Source organism: Rhinolophus ferrumequinum, chromosome 13 (genome assembly GCF_004115265.2).
Source record: "Rhinolophus ferrumequinum isolate MPI-CBG mRhiFer1 chromosome 13, mRhiFer1_v1.p, whole genome shotgun sequence".
NCBI classification, from domain to species: domain Eukaryota; kingdom Metazoa; phylum Chordata; class Mammalia; order Chiroptera; family Rhinolophidae; genus Rhinolophus; species Rhinolophus ferrumequinum.
The window spans coordinates 51,954,806-51,970,857 of record NC_046296.1 but is presented as its reverse complement, the minus strand read 5'-3'; the positions used below and the strand labels follow the sequence as shown (position 1 = coordinate 51,970,857).

At 38.0% G+C, this 16,052-nt stretch overlaps 1 protein-coding gene across 1 annotated transcript in view; it reads left to right on the top strand.

Moving 5' to 3' along the window:
- CLIP4 (CAP-Gly domain containing linker protein family member 4) overlaps positions 1–16,052 on the top strand; it is a 54,130-nt gene that overhangs the window by 25,630 nt on the left and 12,448 nt on the right. Inside the window, 5 exon segments of the mRNA XM_033124214.1 lie at positions 402–539; positions 4,712–4,801; positions 5,601–5,744; positions 7,948–8,082; positions 12,250–12,373. Of these exon segments, the coding sequence (XP_032980105.1) occupies positions 402–539; positions 4,712–4,801; positions 5,601–5,744; positions 7,948–8,082; positions 12,250–12,373 (631 nt within the window).

The following is a 16,052-nucleotide window of genomic DNA, read 5'->3' as shown; positions in this document are numbered from 1 at the left end:
GAGAGATAAAACATGGACAGTAGAAGCTATAATATGGAAAAATATGTCTGAAAGGAGCTATAAAGTGACATGGAAGAATAGTTTTTATTATACAGTGCATTAGCACTTGTCAAAAGCTTATTAGAAATAATTATCATAGAAGCACTTGTCTCTTTTCCCTGAATTTCACTTAATTATGTATCTTTTGTGTGGTTCTTATATTATTGTGTATGTTGACAACTAGATTCTAAGCTCTTTGAGGGGACGTACTATGTCTTCCCTTTTTTTCTGTCTCTCACTGCAGGACATCTAGTATGGACTAAAAAGGAACTTAAAGATTTATATTACTGTATAGTTGTACTGGCCCCTTTATTTGAAATGCTTTTAATTGCTTAACACTAAAATTCTGCATTCTCCCTCAGGTATTTTTGCACCTCTTTCAAAGATAAGTAAAGCAAAAGATCGAAGGAAAAATACAGTACACACTCCTTCTACAAAAGCTGGACCCATCAGGTCCCAGAAAATCGACTTAGCTCATGTGACATCAAAAGTAAATACTGGTAGGTCAAACTGGAAAATTAAATGTCTTCTTCAGCATTTTTATTTTACTTGTGGAATGCCTTGTATTTAGATTGCTTCATACTTTTTTGTTAGCTGTGAAACCTGAATCTAATAAAACCTGCATCTTACATGTTTTTAGACCTCCAACATAGTTTATGATTTTCATTTCTGACGAGATTATTTCAGACTTGTTTCTTCCTTTCCTTTCCTACTACCTCCGTACCTTTATCATCTCCCAAATCTAACCTCAAAGCGAGGTTTTATATCTCTAATAAATCTTCATACGATACAACTAGCTTTATGTTTATCACCTATTCAAGAATTTTAGTGACTTGTTTTTTATCAGGAGTCCCGACTCTTGAAACAGTTGGAGTCTTTTTCTACTTGATGGAGTCTTTGATTGCTTCCATAGTTGTACTGGGGCTTGTTATATCTCAATTGTCTTTTGTGCACATTGTTCTCGCTCTTCCCGTCATAGTTCCCTGAGTGCAGTCATTTGACATCTGCCTTTTGAGGTCCTAGCCATTCTTTACCTCCTTATTCAGATCCTATTTCTCCATGAAAACTTCCCCATGACCCCAGGTTGCTTCAATCTCTTCATTCCCTGACTTCATATACACTTTTATCCATATCACCCAATTGTTATTTGTTACCTGGGGCTTTGTCCTCTGATGATTTGTGCAGATCTTTTATTATCTCAGCAAAATTTTAAACTTTAAATGAACTGTGAGAGTATTTTGTATTTTTGTATTCACTATAGCACATAGCACAAAGCAGGAGCTCTATACATACTTGTACTTGCTAGCTCATTAATACTTGAAGCAAAAATGTTTTCTACTATGATTAAAGGATTTTGTCCAAGAATTTGGTTGGCCTTTCTAATCTGTTCCATTGGGCTATTTGAATATCCCTGTGTCAATACTGCACACTCCATAATTACTATAGTTTTGAAAAAATGGATCTGGATATCCAGTAGAGGAAAGCCTCCTACCTTATTCTCGAACAGTATCTTGCCAATTTGGCCCTTATAAATCACACTTTCATATGAGTTTTAGAATAAGCTGTTAAGATTCTTTTAAAATCTATCTGTTGAAGGTTTAATGAAAGTTTAATTGGTATTGCTTTTAAACCTTAAATCAGGGTAGGAAGAACTGACATCTTTACAATATTCAGTCTTTTAATTATGAGCTTGAGATATCTCTCTAATTAGGTCCTTTAAAAATATCTCAAGAAGATTTTATAATTTTCTCTATAGATATTTTATAACTGTTTTCTTAGGTCTGTTCCTGGGTACTTCATACTTTTTGGAGCTATGGTAAATGGTATCCTTGAACCTGAAATCCAGAAGTACACCACAGATATGGAAAGAAAGGAGAAGCCCTCTGTTTTTGGTCTAAGGAGCAGGAAAGGCGTCCCTTACTAGACAGGAAGTGGAGGAAATCCCCTGCTTGCTTTCTTGAGTGCTTTTGCCCCCTCTGGTTCTTTCTCACCCAGCTCCCAGGCAGTCCTGCATGGTGCAGCAGTAGTGGATGGATGGGTGCCCAAAACCCCAAGGGAGGAGAGCCCTTGTCACTGACCAGAGAAACTATGGTCCCCAGAACATGGATGGACTCCCCATTCATTTTTCTTTTTCTCACTGCTTGGCCCCTAAGGCAGAGTCAGTTTCAGGAGATTGTGGGACAGGGCAGGAAAACGAAAGCCTAGGGGTTCTACCCAGAATGCCAGGAAGGGATGCCCCCTGGGGTCAGGAAAGTGTTGGGGAGACCATGGACAAGAGGGAGCTCAAGAAAGTAACCTCAAAATGTTGGGTGTGAACTCCTGAGCTTGCTCCTAAGTTGGGCCTACATGGCTCTGACCACAGGTTTGCGTCTCTTGCGTAGACCATTGTCCAGGTCCCAGACTAACGACTGGTTGGCACAACACATCAGGCAGATCCCAAAAAGGCTCTGCAACTGAACTGACATTGGAACCACAATCACAGGAGGAGGGTAGGACCTTTCAGCCTGAACCTAACTGGGTCAGCTGCCTGCTAAAACAAAAGAAAGCAAAGCAAAGCAAAACAACACAAAACAAAACAACATTCTCCATAGGATTTAAACAATATCCAGAGTCCTATCAAATAATATTCATCATGTATAGGATACAATCCAAAATTGCTCAAAATCAGAAAAACCGTCTCTCAAGGAAAGGCAGGCAATCAAAAGATGCCAGTCCTGAGATGATCCAGATATTTATGAGATAAAGACTTTAAAGAATATCTTTTAACTAATGCTCTAAGAATTAGAGTGAACATTCTAAGAATTAGGATGAACACTCTTGAGACAAATGGAAAGAAAGTTTCAGTAGAGAAATGAAGATATTAAAAGAACCAAATGATGCATGTGCACACACGTACACACACACACACACGTATACATGTAAACAGGGAATCCAAGATTGGTGGATTGTATCAGGGTCCATATCCTGGTTATGATATTTTACTGTAGTTTTGTTAAAATGCCACTTTTGGGGGGAACTGGGCAAAGTGTACAAGAAATCTCCCTCTATTTTTTTTTTTTTATAATATAACTACATGAGAATCTCCAGTTCGCTCAACAAAAATTCAAATGAGAAAAAGGACCGAATGGATATTTTAGAACTGAAAACTAAGACATTCACTCTGTGCACTCTGTGCACAACGTCTCTCTCACCCAGCTGTTCATTCGGTTCCTGCTGTCCTAGTTCTGGTCCTCTCCTGGCCTGTGTAATAACTCCCAACTCGTCTCTGCTTCCAGTGTCTCCTCTTCTAGTTTCCTGCTGCACGTTGCCGTCAGGGGCACGTCACTCACCTGTAACTCTGTTCGTGCCTGTCCTTTTGAAAGCCCCTGAGATGCTCGTTTCTTACCGAAGAGTTCCAGTTCCTTAGGCAGCCCTATCACTTCCGAGATTTTACGTGACCTGTCCACTACTTTACTTCTCTCCCATCCTAAAGTGCTCTTTATTCCAGCTAAGCTACTCATCGTCTGACCCTGTCTTTTTAAGATTTTGGTTTTCTTTTCGTCCATCCAGAATGCCTGTCCTCAGTTCTTCCTGCCTACAGTATTCACACCTACAGTATTCTCTAGAAGAAATCTGACCTATCCCTCAAGACCCATCTCAAAATGTGATCGTCTTGTTGAGGCATTAAGTCGTCTTTGTAACCGTGATTATTGTTTCCCCCTTCTCTGCTAGTGCGTATATCAGCATTGTCCTCATATTTTAGTTTTTCATGTTTGTGTCTTTCTACCTTACAAATTGAAAAGGTCCTCCTTTAGGGCTAAGACTATGTCTTGTTCATGTGGGTGATGTTGAGTGCCACACACAGTGCTTCACCCCACATGCTTCCTAAGTGAGAAGAATTGGAATGGATGCTCGATGGAATTTAAGACCTGGTGTAGTCCACTAGGTTTGTTATTTACATAATTTGGTTCTGTAGAATTGAAACAGGAGTCTTAATAAGGTAGAGTATTATTCAGGAGCTTTTCCTTTTCAAAGTAAGTTTTTTTTTTTTTTTTTTTTTTTTTTGTGGAAGGTGAGTATGCAGAGTGAGGTAGTCATTTTCAGAATACCAGTGGCAGAGAGGACAGGATTTATTACTATCTGACTCTCACTTAAATGAATAATTATTAAAATGATTTGCAAAAATTTTTACCCAAAATTTACTATCTAAATAGAAAAATCTGCTATAATGAACCTGCACGCACAAACCAGTGAAATTGTATAAGTTATTTGCAAGTCCTAGCAAGTGTGCAGAGGTCGTATCTCAGCTGGGTGAGCTTTGCTTTACCTGTTAATATTGCGCAAACACACTAATAAGTGTATTAAGTATCAAACAATTAGGTAACTGTGTTTTAAATGCTTTATATTATTTAGAATTCTTTAATGGATTGTTAAGTAGGTTTAAGAGATACTTCAGTGATATTTGGGGAAATTGGGATTTCAGATGGGCTAGGATTTATTCTTTCTTTTTTTTTGGCCTTTTAAATAATGGAATATTAGCCCCTGCTGTCTGTGAATTTATTATCCAATATCTTTTCAGAACTGGATTTAGATAATGGGGGATGTCTGTACTTTTAAAAGAAAATACATTTTTATGTTTAATGTTAACCAAAAAATTCTTTCTTGATGAAAGTGTTTTGTTTCTGTGTCTTAGGATTAATGACATCAAAAAAAGACAGTGCTCCTGAATCCACACTTTCATTGCCTCCTGGTGAAGAATTGAAAACTCTAACAGAGAAAGATGGTAATATGATTTATAGCTTCTGTTCCTAAAATTTAATTTCATGATGGAGCATTTAAATAATGTGGTTATAAAGCTTATATGGGGGCTAAATTTTAAAGTTGTAAGGGAAAAATCATCATAGTAAAAATTTATCCTTGACAATCCCCTAAGAAGCTCATATATGTCTATATCTATATCTATATCTATGTATACATATATATATATATAAAATCTTGTATTATAATTCTTATGTTCACTTAACTTAAAGAACTACTGGACTAAATATTAAGAAAATAAGAAGAAATTACTTAGTGTAGATGGCTCAATAAAAATATTCGAAGTTGCCGTTAGCTATCAAATCACTGGGTGAACAGAGCATGAATAGAAAATTTGAAAGTATTCCTGCTTGCCTTCAGGTTAACTCAGAACACTTTAATGGTAAACGTCGTTGCCTTAGAACATATTAATAGTGCTTTTTTATATAAATGAGATGGGATGCTACTGTCCCATGTGAAACGAGAGATGAGAGAGTGGTCAGTGGAAATAGGTACTCTGTTGAAGTTAACTGACGTGATGACCTTTTCCTTATAAGATTGTCACCATATGGTGTGAATCCTTAAAACACAGTTGCTTGGGTTATAAAAATCTTTCATGTATGAACTACGATATATTTGGATGCAACCAAGCATTTAATTCAACCCTAGATAATCCCTACTTGAAGAAGCTAAGTGGAGAGTTTCAGAAAGATTTACTCGGAAAAGCACCTTATCGATGAACTTTTTCCGCCCTTTGACCTATTCTTTTCCTTCACCTGTGTCAGTTAACCTGCCTGGCTCCATCAGCAGCTCATCCTCTTCATCTTCTTTGGAACACAGACAGAGCTACCGCAAGAAACTGAATGCACGTAGCAATAGCAAGAAGACGACGAGCAAAAGCCCGTCTGTTTCATCTAGAGCCATTGCTGGTATCTATGGCTTTTTCAACCAGGCTTTCTTGGTGTTTTTTATCTTGGTTTGTTTGTAAGTAGATTTGCTCTTTTTAAATGTGTAGAAGGAACCCTTTACTTCAGTCGCGTTGCACCTCTTGCATTCTTCCCTGTCTCCCCCACAGACCCCCACTTCCCTCCCCCGAGTAAGCGTGCTCCGGATTTCTCAGCCTTCCTCTTAGTGCGCACACCATTTGCCTTGTCTGGATTGACTGCCTTCCCTGTGTGTCGAAGGCTTAGCTCCAACCCTTTATGGTTCACTTTAGAACTTGATGATAGATTCTCAGATAATAGAAACTGTATAGTTTGTTATCTTTCTTATTTCTTTTCTAATCTGAACCTCATAATAATAATAAGTAATAGGTATTCTATACAGTGAGGTGTGATTAAAAAATATGGTGAATGTTTACATAAAAAATTTATTACAGTAAAAGACACATTGCCATTAATCCCCCTCAAAATACTCCCGCTCGCTTCGAACACACTTATCCCATTGTTCTTGCCATTTCCTGAAGCCATTCTGGGAGTCTTCTTTTGTGAGTGTCTTTAGCTGAGCTGTCATGGCTGCCTCGATGTCCTGAATCAATTAAAAATGTTTTCCTTTCACGGTCACTTTGACTTTGGGGAAGAGCCAGAAGTCGCATGGTACCAGATCTGCTGAATAAGGTGGATGAGGACACACTGCAATGTTTTTATTTGACAGAAATTGCCGTACCAGAAGTGATGGAGCATTGTCATGATAGAAGATGAAGTAAATACACTCATGAAAGAGGACTTCCAGAGCTGCTTCAGAAAGTGGCAAGAACGATGGGATAAGTGTGTGTGAAGTGAGGGGGAGTATTTTGAGGGGGACCAATGGCAATGTATCTTTTACTGTAATAATCTTTTTTTTTAAGTATTCACTATAGTTTGTAATCACACCTCGTACTTATTTCAGGTACTGTTCTAGGCACTTTATGTACCTTAATTCATTTAATTCTCAAAATAAACCTATGGGGTAGGTACTGTTATTATCATCCTTCCTCATTTTAGGAGTGAGGAAACCGAGCCTTAGAGAGGTGAGTCACGGTGGGCAGTGGCAGCTTGTAAATGGCACATGTCGGCTTTACCCTCAGGTGTGTCGGATGCTTAGAGTCTGCCTCCATCCCAGGTACCTTTAGCTCTTCCTCCTGCTCCGGGGTCTGCAGACCCCTCATGGGCAGCTGGCAGAGAGCTGCACTAGTGCCTCTCAGTACAGGTGCCGTCTGCGGCTGCTTGTTTGGGAGTTTCTGCTGCTCATCGGTTGCCCTGTTTTCAGTTTCTCCCGCTCTCACAGTATAACTTATCCTCTACCCCGTGTCCTCACAAGGAGTCCTCTAGGCCTTCCCAGATGACCGCTATCCAAATCTGTTTATGGACTGATGGGAGAAGCCTCAAAGGCCCACCTCTTCTCTGTCATAATTGAACAGCTTTCCAGACAGTCTTTCTCCAGTACCTCTGAGGTTTAATAGTGGGCATTTCAGGGTTTAGGTTTGACTCAAGGTGAGGGGGGGAGCGATTTTGTTCCTAATAAGGAAATGAATTTGAGGTAATTGGGATCTGATAGCAATTTCACTTGCAAAGCATATTCCTGTCTGTATCATTTATACTGAGTCCCTGTGAACTGCTATAATTGTAGCATTGTACTAGAACGGGGACAACGCATGGGCTACATGCAACCGACCGTCTATTTTTGTAAATGAAGTTTAATTGGAATGTGCCACGCCCGTTCTGTCCATGTCTGCTTCTGTGCTACAACAGCCGACCTGAGCAGTTGTGACAGAGGCGGTATGGCTTGCAAAGCCTAAAATATTTGCTATGTAGCCCTTGACAGAAAGTGTCTGACCTCTGTTCTTGGAGAGAGTGCCACCAGGCAGTCTGGATAGAGTTGATCAGGGACATGTGTGTGAAGGTCCCGTGGCAATCATTTTCTGAGGAAATCTTCCACATTTCCTTTGAGTAGCTTGACATCACCTGTGAGAAACGGAACTGCAGATGACATCTATAATGAAAAGCATCATATATTGAACTCTCCCACCAACTAGACTGATTAGAATACATAGTGGTTTTTTTTGGCTAATGTGCTTTTTGAGTTTTTTTCCCTTTGTTTTTTTTCCTTCTCTTTTCCTACCCTATCGCCTTCGTCCACCAAACAATTAAACAGGTTTGAATTCCTCAGCAACATCTGTAGCAAATGAGACCCCTTGTGAAGGAGACCTCCAACTTGGAGATAGAGTTTTGGTGGTTGGACAGAGAATTGGCACCATTAAGTTCTTCGGGACAACCAACTTTGCTCCAGGTAACGCCTCTGTATACTCTTTGCTCAGTTTGCATCCTTTAGAATACAAAAGGTTTAGAATTTCACATGTGAATACTATTTTAAGTATAGAGAATTCTTGATTTAATAGCTCTTCTTAGCTATGGTGCAGAAAATACACAATAGGGTTAAAATGCAGGTGGTTGGTACTCAGGTAGACTGTTTGTTATCCAAAATTTTTTCTTTCCAATTGTATTTTAAATTGCCTGGTGTTAAAATTAGTTCACTCTTCAAGTTTACTGTCACTGATTGTCAAGTGTACTTAATAACCGAGAAAACATTGTAGGATTAGATTTCTGCTCAGGATAATCTTGAAAATGAGTAGTTATGTGTTAACTGCATGTAGCTTTGATCAGAATGGGTTGGAGAGAAAAGCAAGCAGGGCTTCAAAGGAAAATGGAAAAGCTTTTGTATACCCTGGGACCTTAAAAATACACGTTTGTATATTTATATATTCATTCCGATCTATACTTATGTTTCTGAAAGTAAAGATTTTCTTTCTTTTGCATTTTTTTTTTTTTTAGTGATTGTCACTGCAAATAGAAGCCAGTTGAATGAAACCATGCTTATATGTTTTAAAAAGCAATATGTTATTTTGACACATGGTGGCATAGCAGCATGTAAGGAACAGGTGACCTAGAACTTGGATTTTTAAAAAAGTTTGCAGCAGTCTATCAAGAACTGTGAAGGATCTGACATTTTCCTGTTTGTAACTTAATGAGCTAGATTGCTCCCGTTGCACAGGTGCTGGCAGAAGATGCTGGGCTCCTGGGTCAGAGACAGAGGACGTTAGTACTCCAAACAGCAGCGGTAGCCAGAGTGTTAGCACTTTCATACACTTGTTCCCAGAGCAACAGTTCCCAGAGGGTGAGATGTGTAGAGAGGGCCGGCAGACACCTGTATACCTAGCCGTTTACGCTGTAGGAAAGGGGCCATGAGCTTAAGGAACCTGAACCGTTATACCAGACAGTAAGCAGGCCTGTCTTTCGTGTTGGGATGGACTCTGTCGCTCTCCTCCAAGGCTGTCCTCTGTACAAACATCCATGAAAAGACACAATGCCTCTGTCCATAAAACATGCAGAAACACGAGAGCGCCATGGAGAACTGTCTTCCAACACATCCTTTTTTTTCAACTTTTATTTATTTTAAGTGTGTTTTTCCAGGACCCATCAGTTCCAAGTCAAGTAGTTGTTTCAATATAGTTGTGGAGGGCGCAGTTCACAGGGGCCCATGTGGGAATCGAACCGGTGACCTTGGTGTTATGAGCACTGCCCTCTAACTGACTGAGTTAGCCGGGCGCTCCCAACACATTCTTGTTTCATTAACAGCGCTTTTAACTGGAGTCCAACTAATTGATTTGAGATGGGCTATATGTTTAATAATTAATGTTTCTTTTAGGTCTCCATGTAGTGATTGATACTAGTTAGGATGTTCTTAATATAGTTCTGAAATAAAAACTTAGGGTCCCAAAGGTAGGTTTATATTTTCTCAATCATCGTATGTCTTTGGAGTTTCCTTTCCAGGGTCATATTAGACAAGGTTGGAATGATTTGGTTCATTGGATACAATTCATCACTTAGTTTGACTTTTAATTTTTAAATTCCTAATGTGAAGCATTTAGAAATTTGGGAGTAACAAGGAAATATAATAAAAGTTAGAAACTTTTTTGTTCAAATCATTCTGCCTTTTAGAAAGTAATAACATATATTTCTTATGGCATTGAAAGTTGATTGATCAGTTCTATGGAACGGTGGTAATATCTAGACTTTTACAGGTTATAAAATCTAGACCTGAGAGAGGTCTGTTTAGCTTCTTTAGCATTTTTATCAGTGCTACGTCTGAAAGAATATTACTGTGTTTCCCTGAAAATAAGACCTAGCTGGACAATCAGCTCTAATACATCTTTTGGAGCAAAAATTAATATAAGTCTTCGTATGACCGAGCAATCCCTCTCCTGGGTATCTACCCAAAAATATCTGAAAACATTTAACCATAAAGACACATGTGCTCCAGTGTTCATTGCAGCTTTATTTACGGTAGCTAGGACATGGAAATAACCAAAACCGTCCTTCGATAGATGAATGGATAAAGAAGTTGTGGTATATATACACAATGGAATACTATTCAGCGGTAAGAAAAGATGAAATAGGACCACTTGTGACAACATGGATGGATCTTGAGATTATAATGCTAAGTGAAATAAGTCAGACAGAAAAAGCAGAGAACCTTATGATTTCACGGATATGTGGTATATAAACCAAAAACAACAGAAGAACAAGAGAAACAAATGAGAAACAAAAACTCATAGACACAGACAATAGTTTAGTGGTTACCAGAGGGTAAGGGGGTAGAGGGGTGGGAGATGAGGGTAAGGGGGATCAAATATATGGTGATGGAAGGAGAACTGACTCTGAGTGGTAAACATACAATGGGATTTATAGATGATGTAATACAGAATTGTATGCCTGAAATCTATGTAACTTTACTAACAATTGTCACCCCAATAAACTTTAATTAAAAAAAAAAGACCCGGTCTTATATTATATTATATATATTATATTATGTTATATCATATTATATCATATTATATTATATTATATAAGACCTGGTCTTATATAATAGTAAAATAAGACCAGGTCTTATATTAATTTTTTTCTCCAAAAGACACATTAGAGCTGATTGTCCAGCTAGGTCGTATTTTCGGCGAAACACGATACCACGTAAATGGGAAGATATCCATACCTCACCACTACCAGACAATGTGTCATCACTGTTGTTAACACTTGTCATAATGTCTGTCTTTTGTGTTACACATTTTTAAGAGTTATATGGTAAATATAGCAGTTATGTGGTATATTAAAATGGGAAAATGCAAAAAAATATATAGAAAGCATCAAAGGCAGAGGGGGAAGTAAAATTCAGAAAATTATAACTCTAGCACTCCGCAGAGAAATAACAATGGCAACTGGGCTAACCTGGTTAATGACTTTCAGAAATGTGATGACCTATTTTCAGAACACTAGTATCTAAGCAATAGGTTTGTGTACATTACTCTCTACTTGTGCATAGTAAGACTGCTTAAGTCATGGTCATGCAATTAGTCTTTTCAACTCAAACTCCAATATCTGGAAATGGGCTCGAGTATCATCTTTTTGAACATAACAGGCAAAAGAACTTCTGGGTTGTCTTTTTAGATGTTATATAATTGACTCTTCGAAGTAGCAATCTGAAAGAAACAATATTTTCGTATTTTGGAATTTGTAATTTGCAATGTTTCTCAATACCTATGTCCTTCTATTTTTATTTGATAATGATTGTAAGAGACCAGATGCAATTACTACTGTATTCTCCTTTGAAATAAAAAATGAATGGATTATTAGGCACTTTTAACTGGTCTTGAGGCACCCTCAATTCGAGAATCTTTTTGAGTATTTGTCCATGTACCTTATGTTTATCACATTAAAAGCAACCCCTCTACTTTAATTTTAGGGTCTCTAGAAAAGGAAATCCTGTTACTGTTCTTGGAGTGGGCCCTTTTAAATAGTTAAAAGTCTTTCACATAATTCTTCCTATTAGCTAACCTAAATCTTTCCATTTAGGTTAAAAAGAATATTTCTTTTCATCCTGAGTGGGGAAAGATAAAACAAGAATCACCATGACGTCTAATCATATTTTCCATATTATTTTTGTCCTTTAATTGTTTAAGAACTGTTTGTGGTGTTCTAATATTGGGAGAGTAAAATGAAAAGATTGCATGTTCATTTTGTGATTTATACATTTCAAGATTGTGCTACACTTCTCTCACTTAAACACACTGTATTACCGAGTCAGGGACAGTTTCTTATTCATTATAGCTTTTAGATATATTTTGGTCATATCCTAATTGCATAACAGCTAATCCTTGCCAAATCTTTATTTGTGCCTTTTATCATTCTCTCTTAATGTACTACTCTGCAATTAAGCTTGTAAAATGTTTTTCCTGTTCATTTTTCAACTTTCCAAATTTTATCATTTGAAAGCTTAATGATGATCTTTCGTCATCTCCGTCATTTGTGAAAATGTGAAACCATTTAGACTTTGGGTTGTATAACAGTATAACAGCTTTGGATATGGTGCAGATGCTTTTTAAATCTCCAATTCTTGTTCTAGGATATTGGTACGGCATAGAGCTTGAGAAACCCCATGGCAAGAATGATGGTTCAGTTGGAGGTGTGCAGTATTTTAGTTGCTCTCCAAGATATGGAATATTTGCTCCCCCATCCAGGGTACAAAGGTGAGAAACGTGGAATTCATGTTTATTCACAAGAACTTCTTGTAATTTGCAGTGGTTTATACTTACAGTCCCTAATTTTGTATTGAGGATGTTGCACTGAGGACAGCTCTGGTCTTTTTTCAAGGGGTTAACCAGCCAGCCACCTTCTTCAGAGAGAAGGCTCATGGAAAGATAAATTTGCTTTGCTGAGGATTTGCAATTTTAAAAACCTTCTTTATTCCTCATTTGCAAACCCTATGAGTATGTGTAGGCTATTACAAGTGGCGTTTGCAGCTAAGAACAGTGAGAGCAGCAGCTTAATCTGTCACGCAAACAAAAGTGAAAATGCTCTCTGATTGCCGCAGTCACAGCCTAACTACATTAAATTTCCTGCCAGCAGGCACCCCATTCATTCTCCTACAAACCTAATGGAACCCAAATGGCTTTTTCCTCTGATTTCTTTAGTTTTCAAAAATAGATAGGCAGTAGATCTTTGGGGGAAGCGAAGCTTTAAGGATTTATATATAATACACCTCCTTCGAGTCTCTTCTTAAGATAGTATACTTTTGTACTAGCTCACTCTGGTTTTAAAAAATAAGTTGAGCAGAAACTAAGTCGTCATGAAATTCCAGGTACCGTGATGTGGAATGACTGATGCGCTGAAAGAGGTTGCTTTGGTGTGCTTGTCAGTGGATGGCAAGTGGGATGCTAATCTTTAAATAGGAAATAACATATGTGGTGTAATCACATTCATGAGACTAGATCTGTGATCACAACCTGGGAGTCTCTTGTCCAGTTCACTTCCCACTAGACGGTGTGAATACCTCCTGGCAAATTTATCAGTTTTTCTTCTTCATTTTGCTTTTCATATTGTATAATTACATCTAATTTTTGTATTAATTTTCTTCTTTTATGATATACTTGATATAATTCTTTGCTTATTATTTATGATAACACAGCATTTAACATATAATGCTTTGCAGTTTACAAAGTACCTTCAATTAAATGTTTCATTTGATCCTAGTAAGTATTTGGTCAGGTGAGCTGGAAACTTACAGTAGCTGCTATGGATATTTACTAAGTGGTAGGCTCTGTACAGTGCCTTTTAGGTGCATAGCTCATTAATCACCCCAAACCCAGTGAGGTATTCTGATCATTCCCATTCTGCAGGTGAAGAAAAGTTTCCAGAGGTAAAGTAATTTAGCTCAAGTCATATAGCTAGTGTAGGGGAGGAAAAACTTCTCTACCCTCTTAGGGTCAGGAGCTGGGAGTGGGGGTGTGTGTGTGTCTGTGATTTAGACTGACAACAGATTAAGAGGAGAAAAGGCAACAGAAATTTACTTCATTTTACCTGCACGGGCATCACAGAAAGAAGTGAATACTCAAGACTGGTGAGATCTAAGAGTTTATAGACTATCTTAATGGGAAAAGTGGGGGAGGGAGGCGGCTTACTGAGCAAATGATTTTTAGGAAAGACAAACAGGCGCTTAGAAAAATAGATGGGAGACACGATAATTTGTGACAATGTCTGTCTGGCTGGGTAATTTGTGACAATGTCTGTCTGGGTGTGTTGTTGACTTCTCATCTTCTCTCCTGTGATAATAAGAGTCAATCTTTCCTATTTGATGAAACTGCGGGCCAGGGGATTAATGACAAATGAGTTCTTTTTTTTTGGAGGCTCTGTTTTGGGCGGATAAAGAGTCAGAGAAAGCCTCTGCCTGTGTTGGTTGGTTCTCATAGGTCTTCAGCTTAAAACAATCCCTGTGCCAGAGAGGCATGTCTTGAAGTGGCACAGTTTGATCTCCTACACTAGTTCATGGTGGAGCTGAACTCAGCCCAGGTTTGTTATTTTGTTGTTTTTCCCTAAGTCCTTGCTTTTAGACAGTTGGCTGTTTTTCGGTAGTCATTTTATAAATGAAGAAAAAGAGGTCACAGCTAGTGAACAGCGCTGACGTGTGCTGGCACTGCTTTGGCTGCGTTGCACGAATTGCAGTAGCAACCCTGTGGGTCAGGTGCTGTAATGATCCCTATTTCACTGATGAGGACAGTAAACCACAGAGAGGGTAAGTGAGTTGTGCGGTTGTACACAGCTCCCAGGATGGGGTTTGAACCCAGGTAGTCTAGCGTCAGAATGCCTGCCCTTAACCATTACCCTGTAATGGTTAAAAGAGGCTCAGTGACTTTCTTCAGGGCCTGTATCTTATAAACGATGAATTGGGGAATGAAATCCTTGATGAGTTACCAGTCCATCTTCTGGGTTCTCATATTACTTTGGACAAATCTTCATTAACACACCGCTGCAGACTCTTACCAGTTTTAATTTGTCTCCTAGTTGTGAGGACTGGGGTTCTTCATTTCATAGTTGATTACCCAGAGAACAGTTGGGCATACTGTAGGCTAGTGTAGTGTTTTTTATGCTGTAACTGCTTTTCTTCTCTTTTATATTGTGAAGCCACTTAGAGTTTCATCTTCTTTTTCTCACTTTGTGAATGGAGCACGTTTTCTACTACGTTTTTTTCTTGCCTTCTATTTGGTCTTCTTTAAGGTGATTCATTTAATAGCAGCTCCCTCTTCTTAAAAGAAACAGTGCTGTCTCTAAATGAACTGCTATTTCAATCCAGCTGTCTTCCTGTCATCTTCTGATTGTCTCATTCATCATCATCAAATACTATTAAGTGTCTTTTAGTACTTTGTGCTGTGCTAGGCATTCTATAAGCAAATAAAACAGACATGGTCCCTGATTTTGAGAAGTTTCTAATTTAAACCAGCTTTGGAGCTCTTTAAAGATACTACTGATCTTCAAGAAGGAAGAATTTTAGAGCTCCTCCCAGATTGTAGCTGGTCTTTTTTCTTCCCCCCTTCATGTTTAAAAATTGTGCCTCCTGTCCCAGAATCTTTGCACATGTTATTTCCTCTGCTTGGATTGCTTTCTGCTATCACCCGACTTTCATCTAGGTAATATTTTTTCTTCTATTAACATATAAGTCAATCTATATTGCTTTAGAGAAATTCTAAGAAAACTCACTGACTAGATATTTATGTCTATCTATCATCTATCTATCTATCTATCTATCTATCTATCTATCTATCTATCTATCTATCATCTATCTATATCTAGCATCTATCTATCTATCTATCTATCTATCTATCTATCTATCTATCTATCTATCTATCTATCTACCTACCTACCTACCTATCAATCATCTATCTTTTGTCCGAGTAGTCTTCATCAGGATAGTATTAATTTTCTTATTCTTAGTTCTCACTAATAAATAGGTCCTTTTACTAATGAACTGATCATTTAAAAAATTAAGTTCTCAACTATTCATCACCACTTAATTCAAGTATCTCTCCTTTTCATGCAGTCATATTTTTTGTGTTCATCAGTCTGTCATTGATTGCTGTATGTTGAATATCATGTAAAAAAAAGATGCATATGAATTGCAAGATGAAATTGCAAATATGGCAAGAATTTCAGGATTTCTTGATGGTAACAAAGTATGCTGGAGGAAAAGACTGACAGAATGAAGGCTTTGCAGGTTTAGGTCAATAAACAATTCAAAGAAAATGATACTGTTGGGATTGGCCTTTTAAACATAAAGAATGATCTGAATATTAAAAGATAAAGAGAAACCTGTCAGGAAAGTGACCTTAGAGTCAAATATAAAGTAAAAACTTAGATTGATTGTGCTTAGAGTCA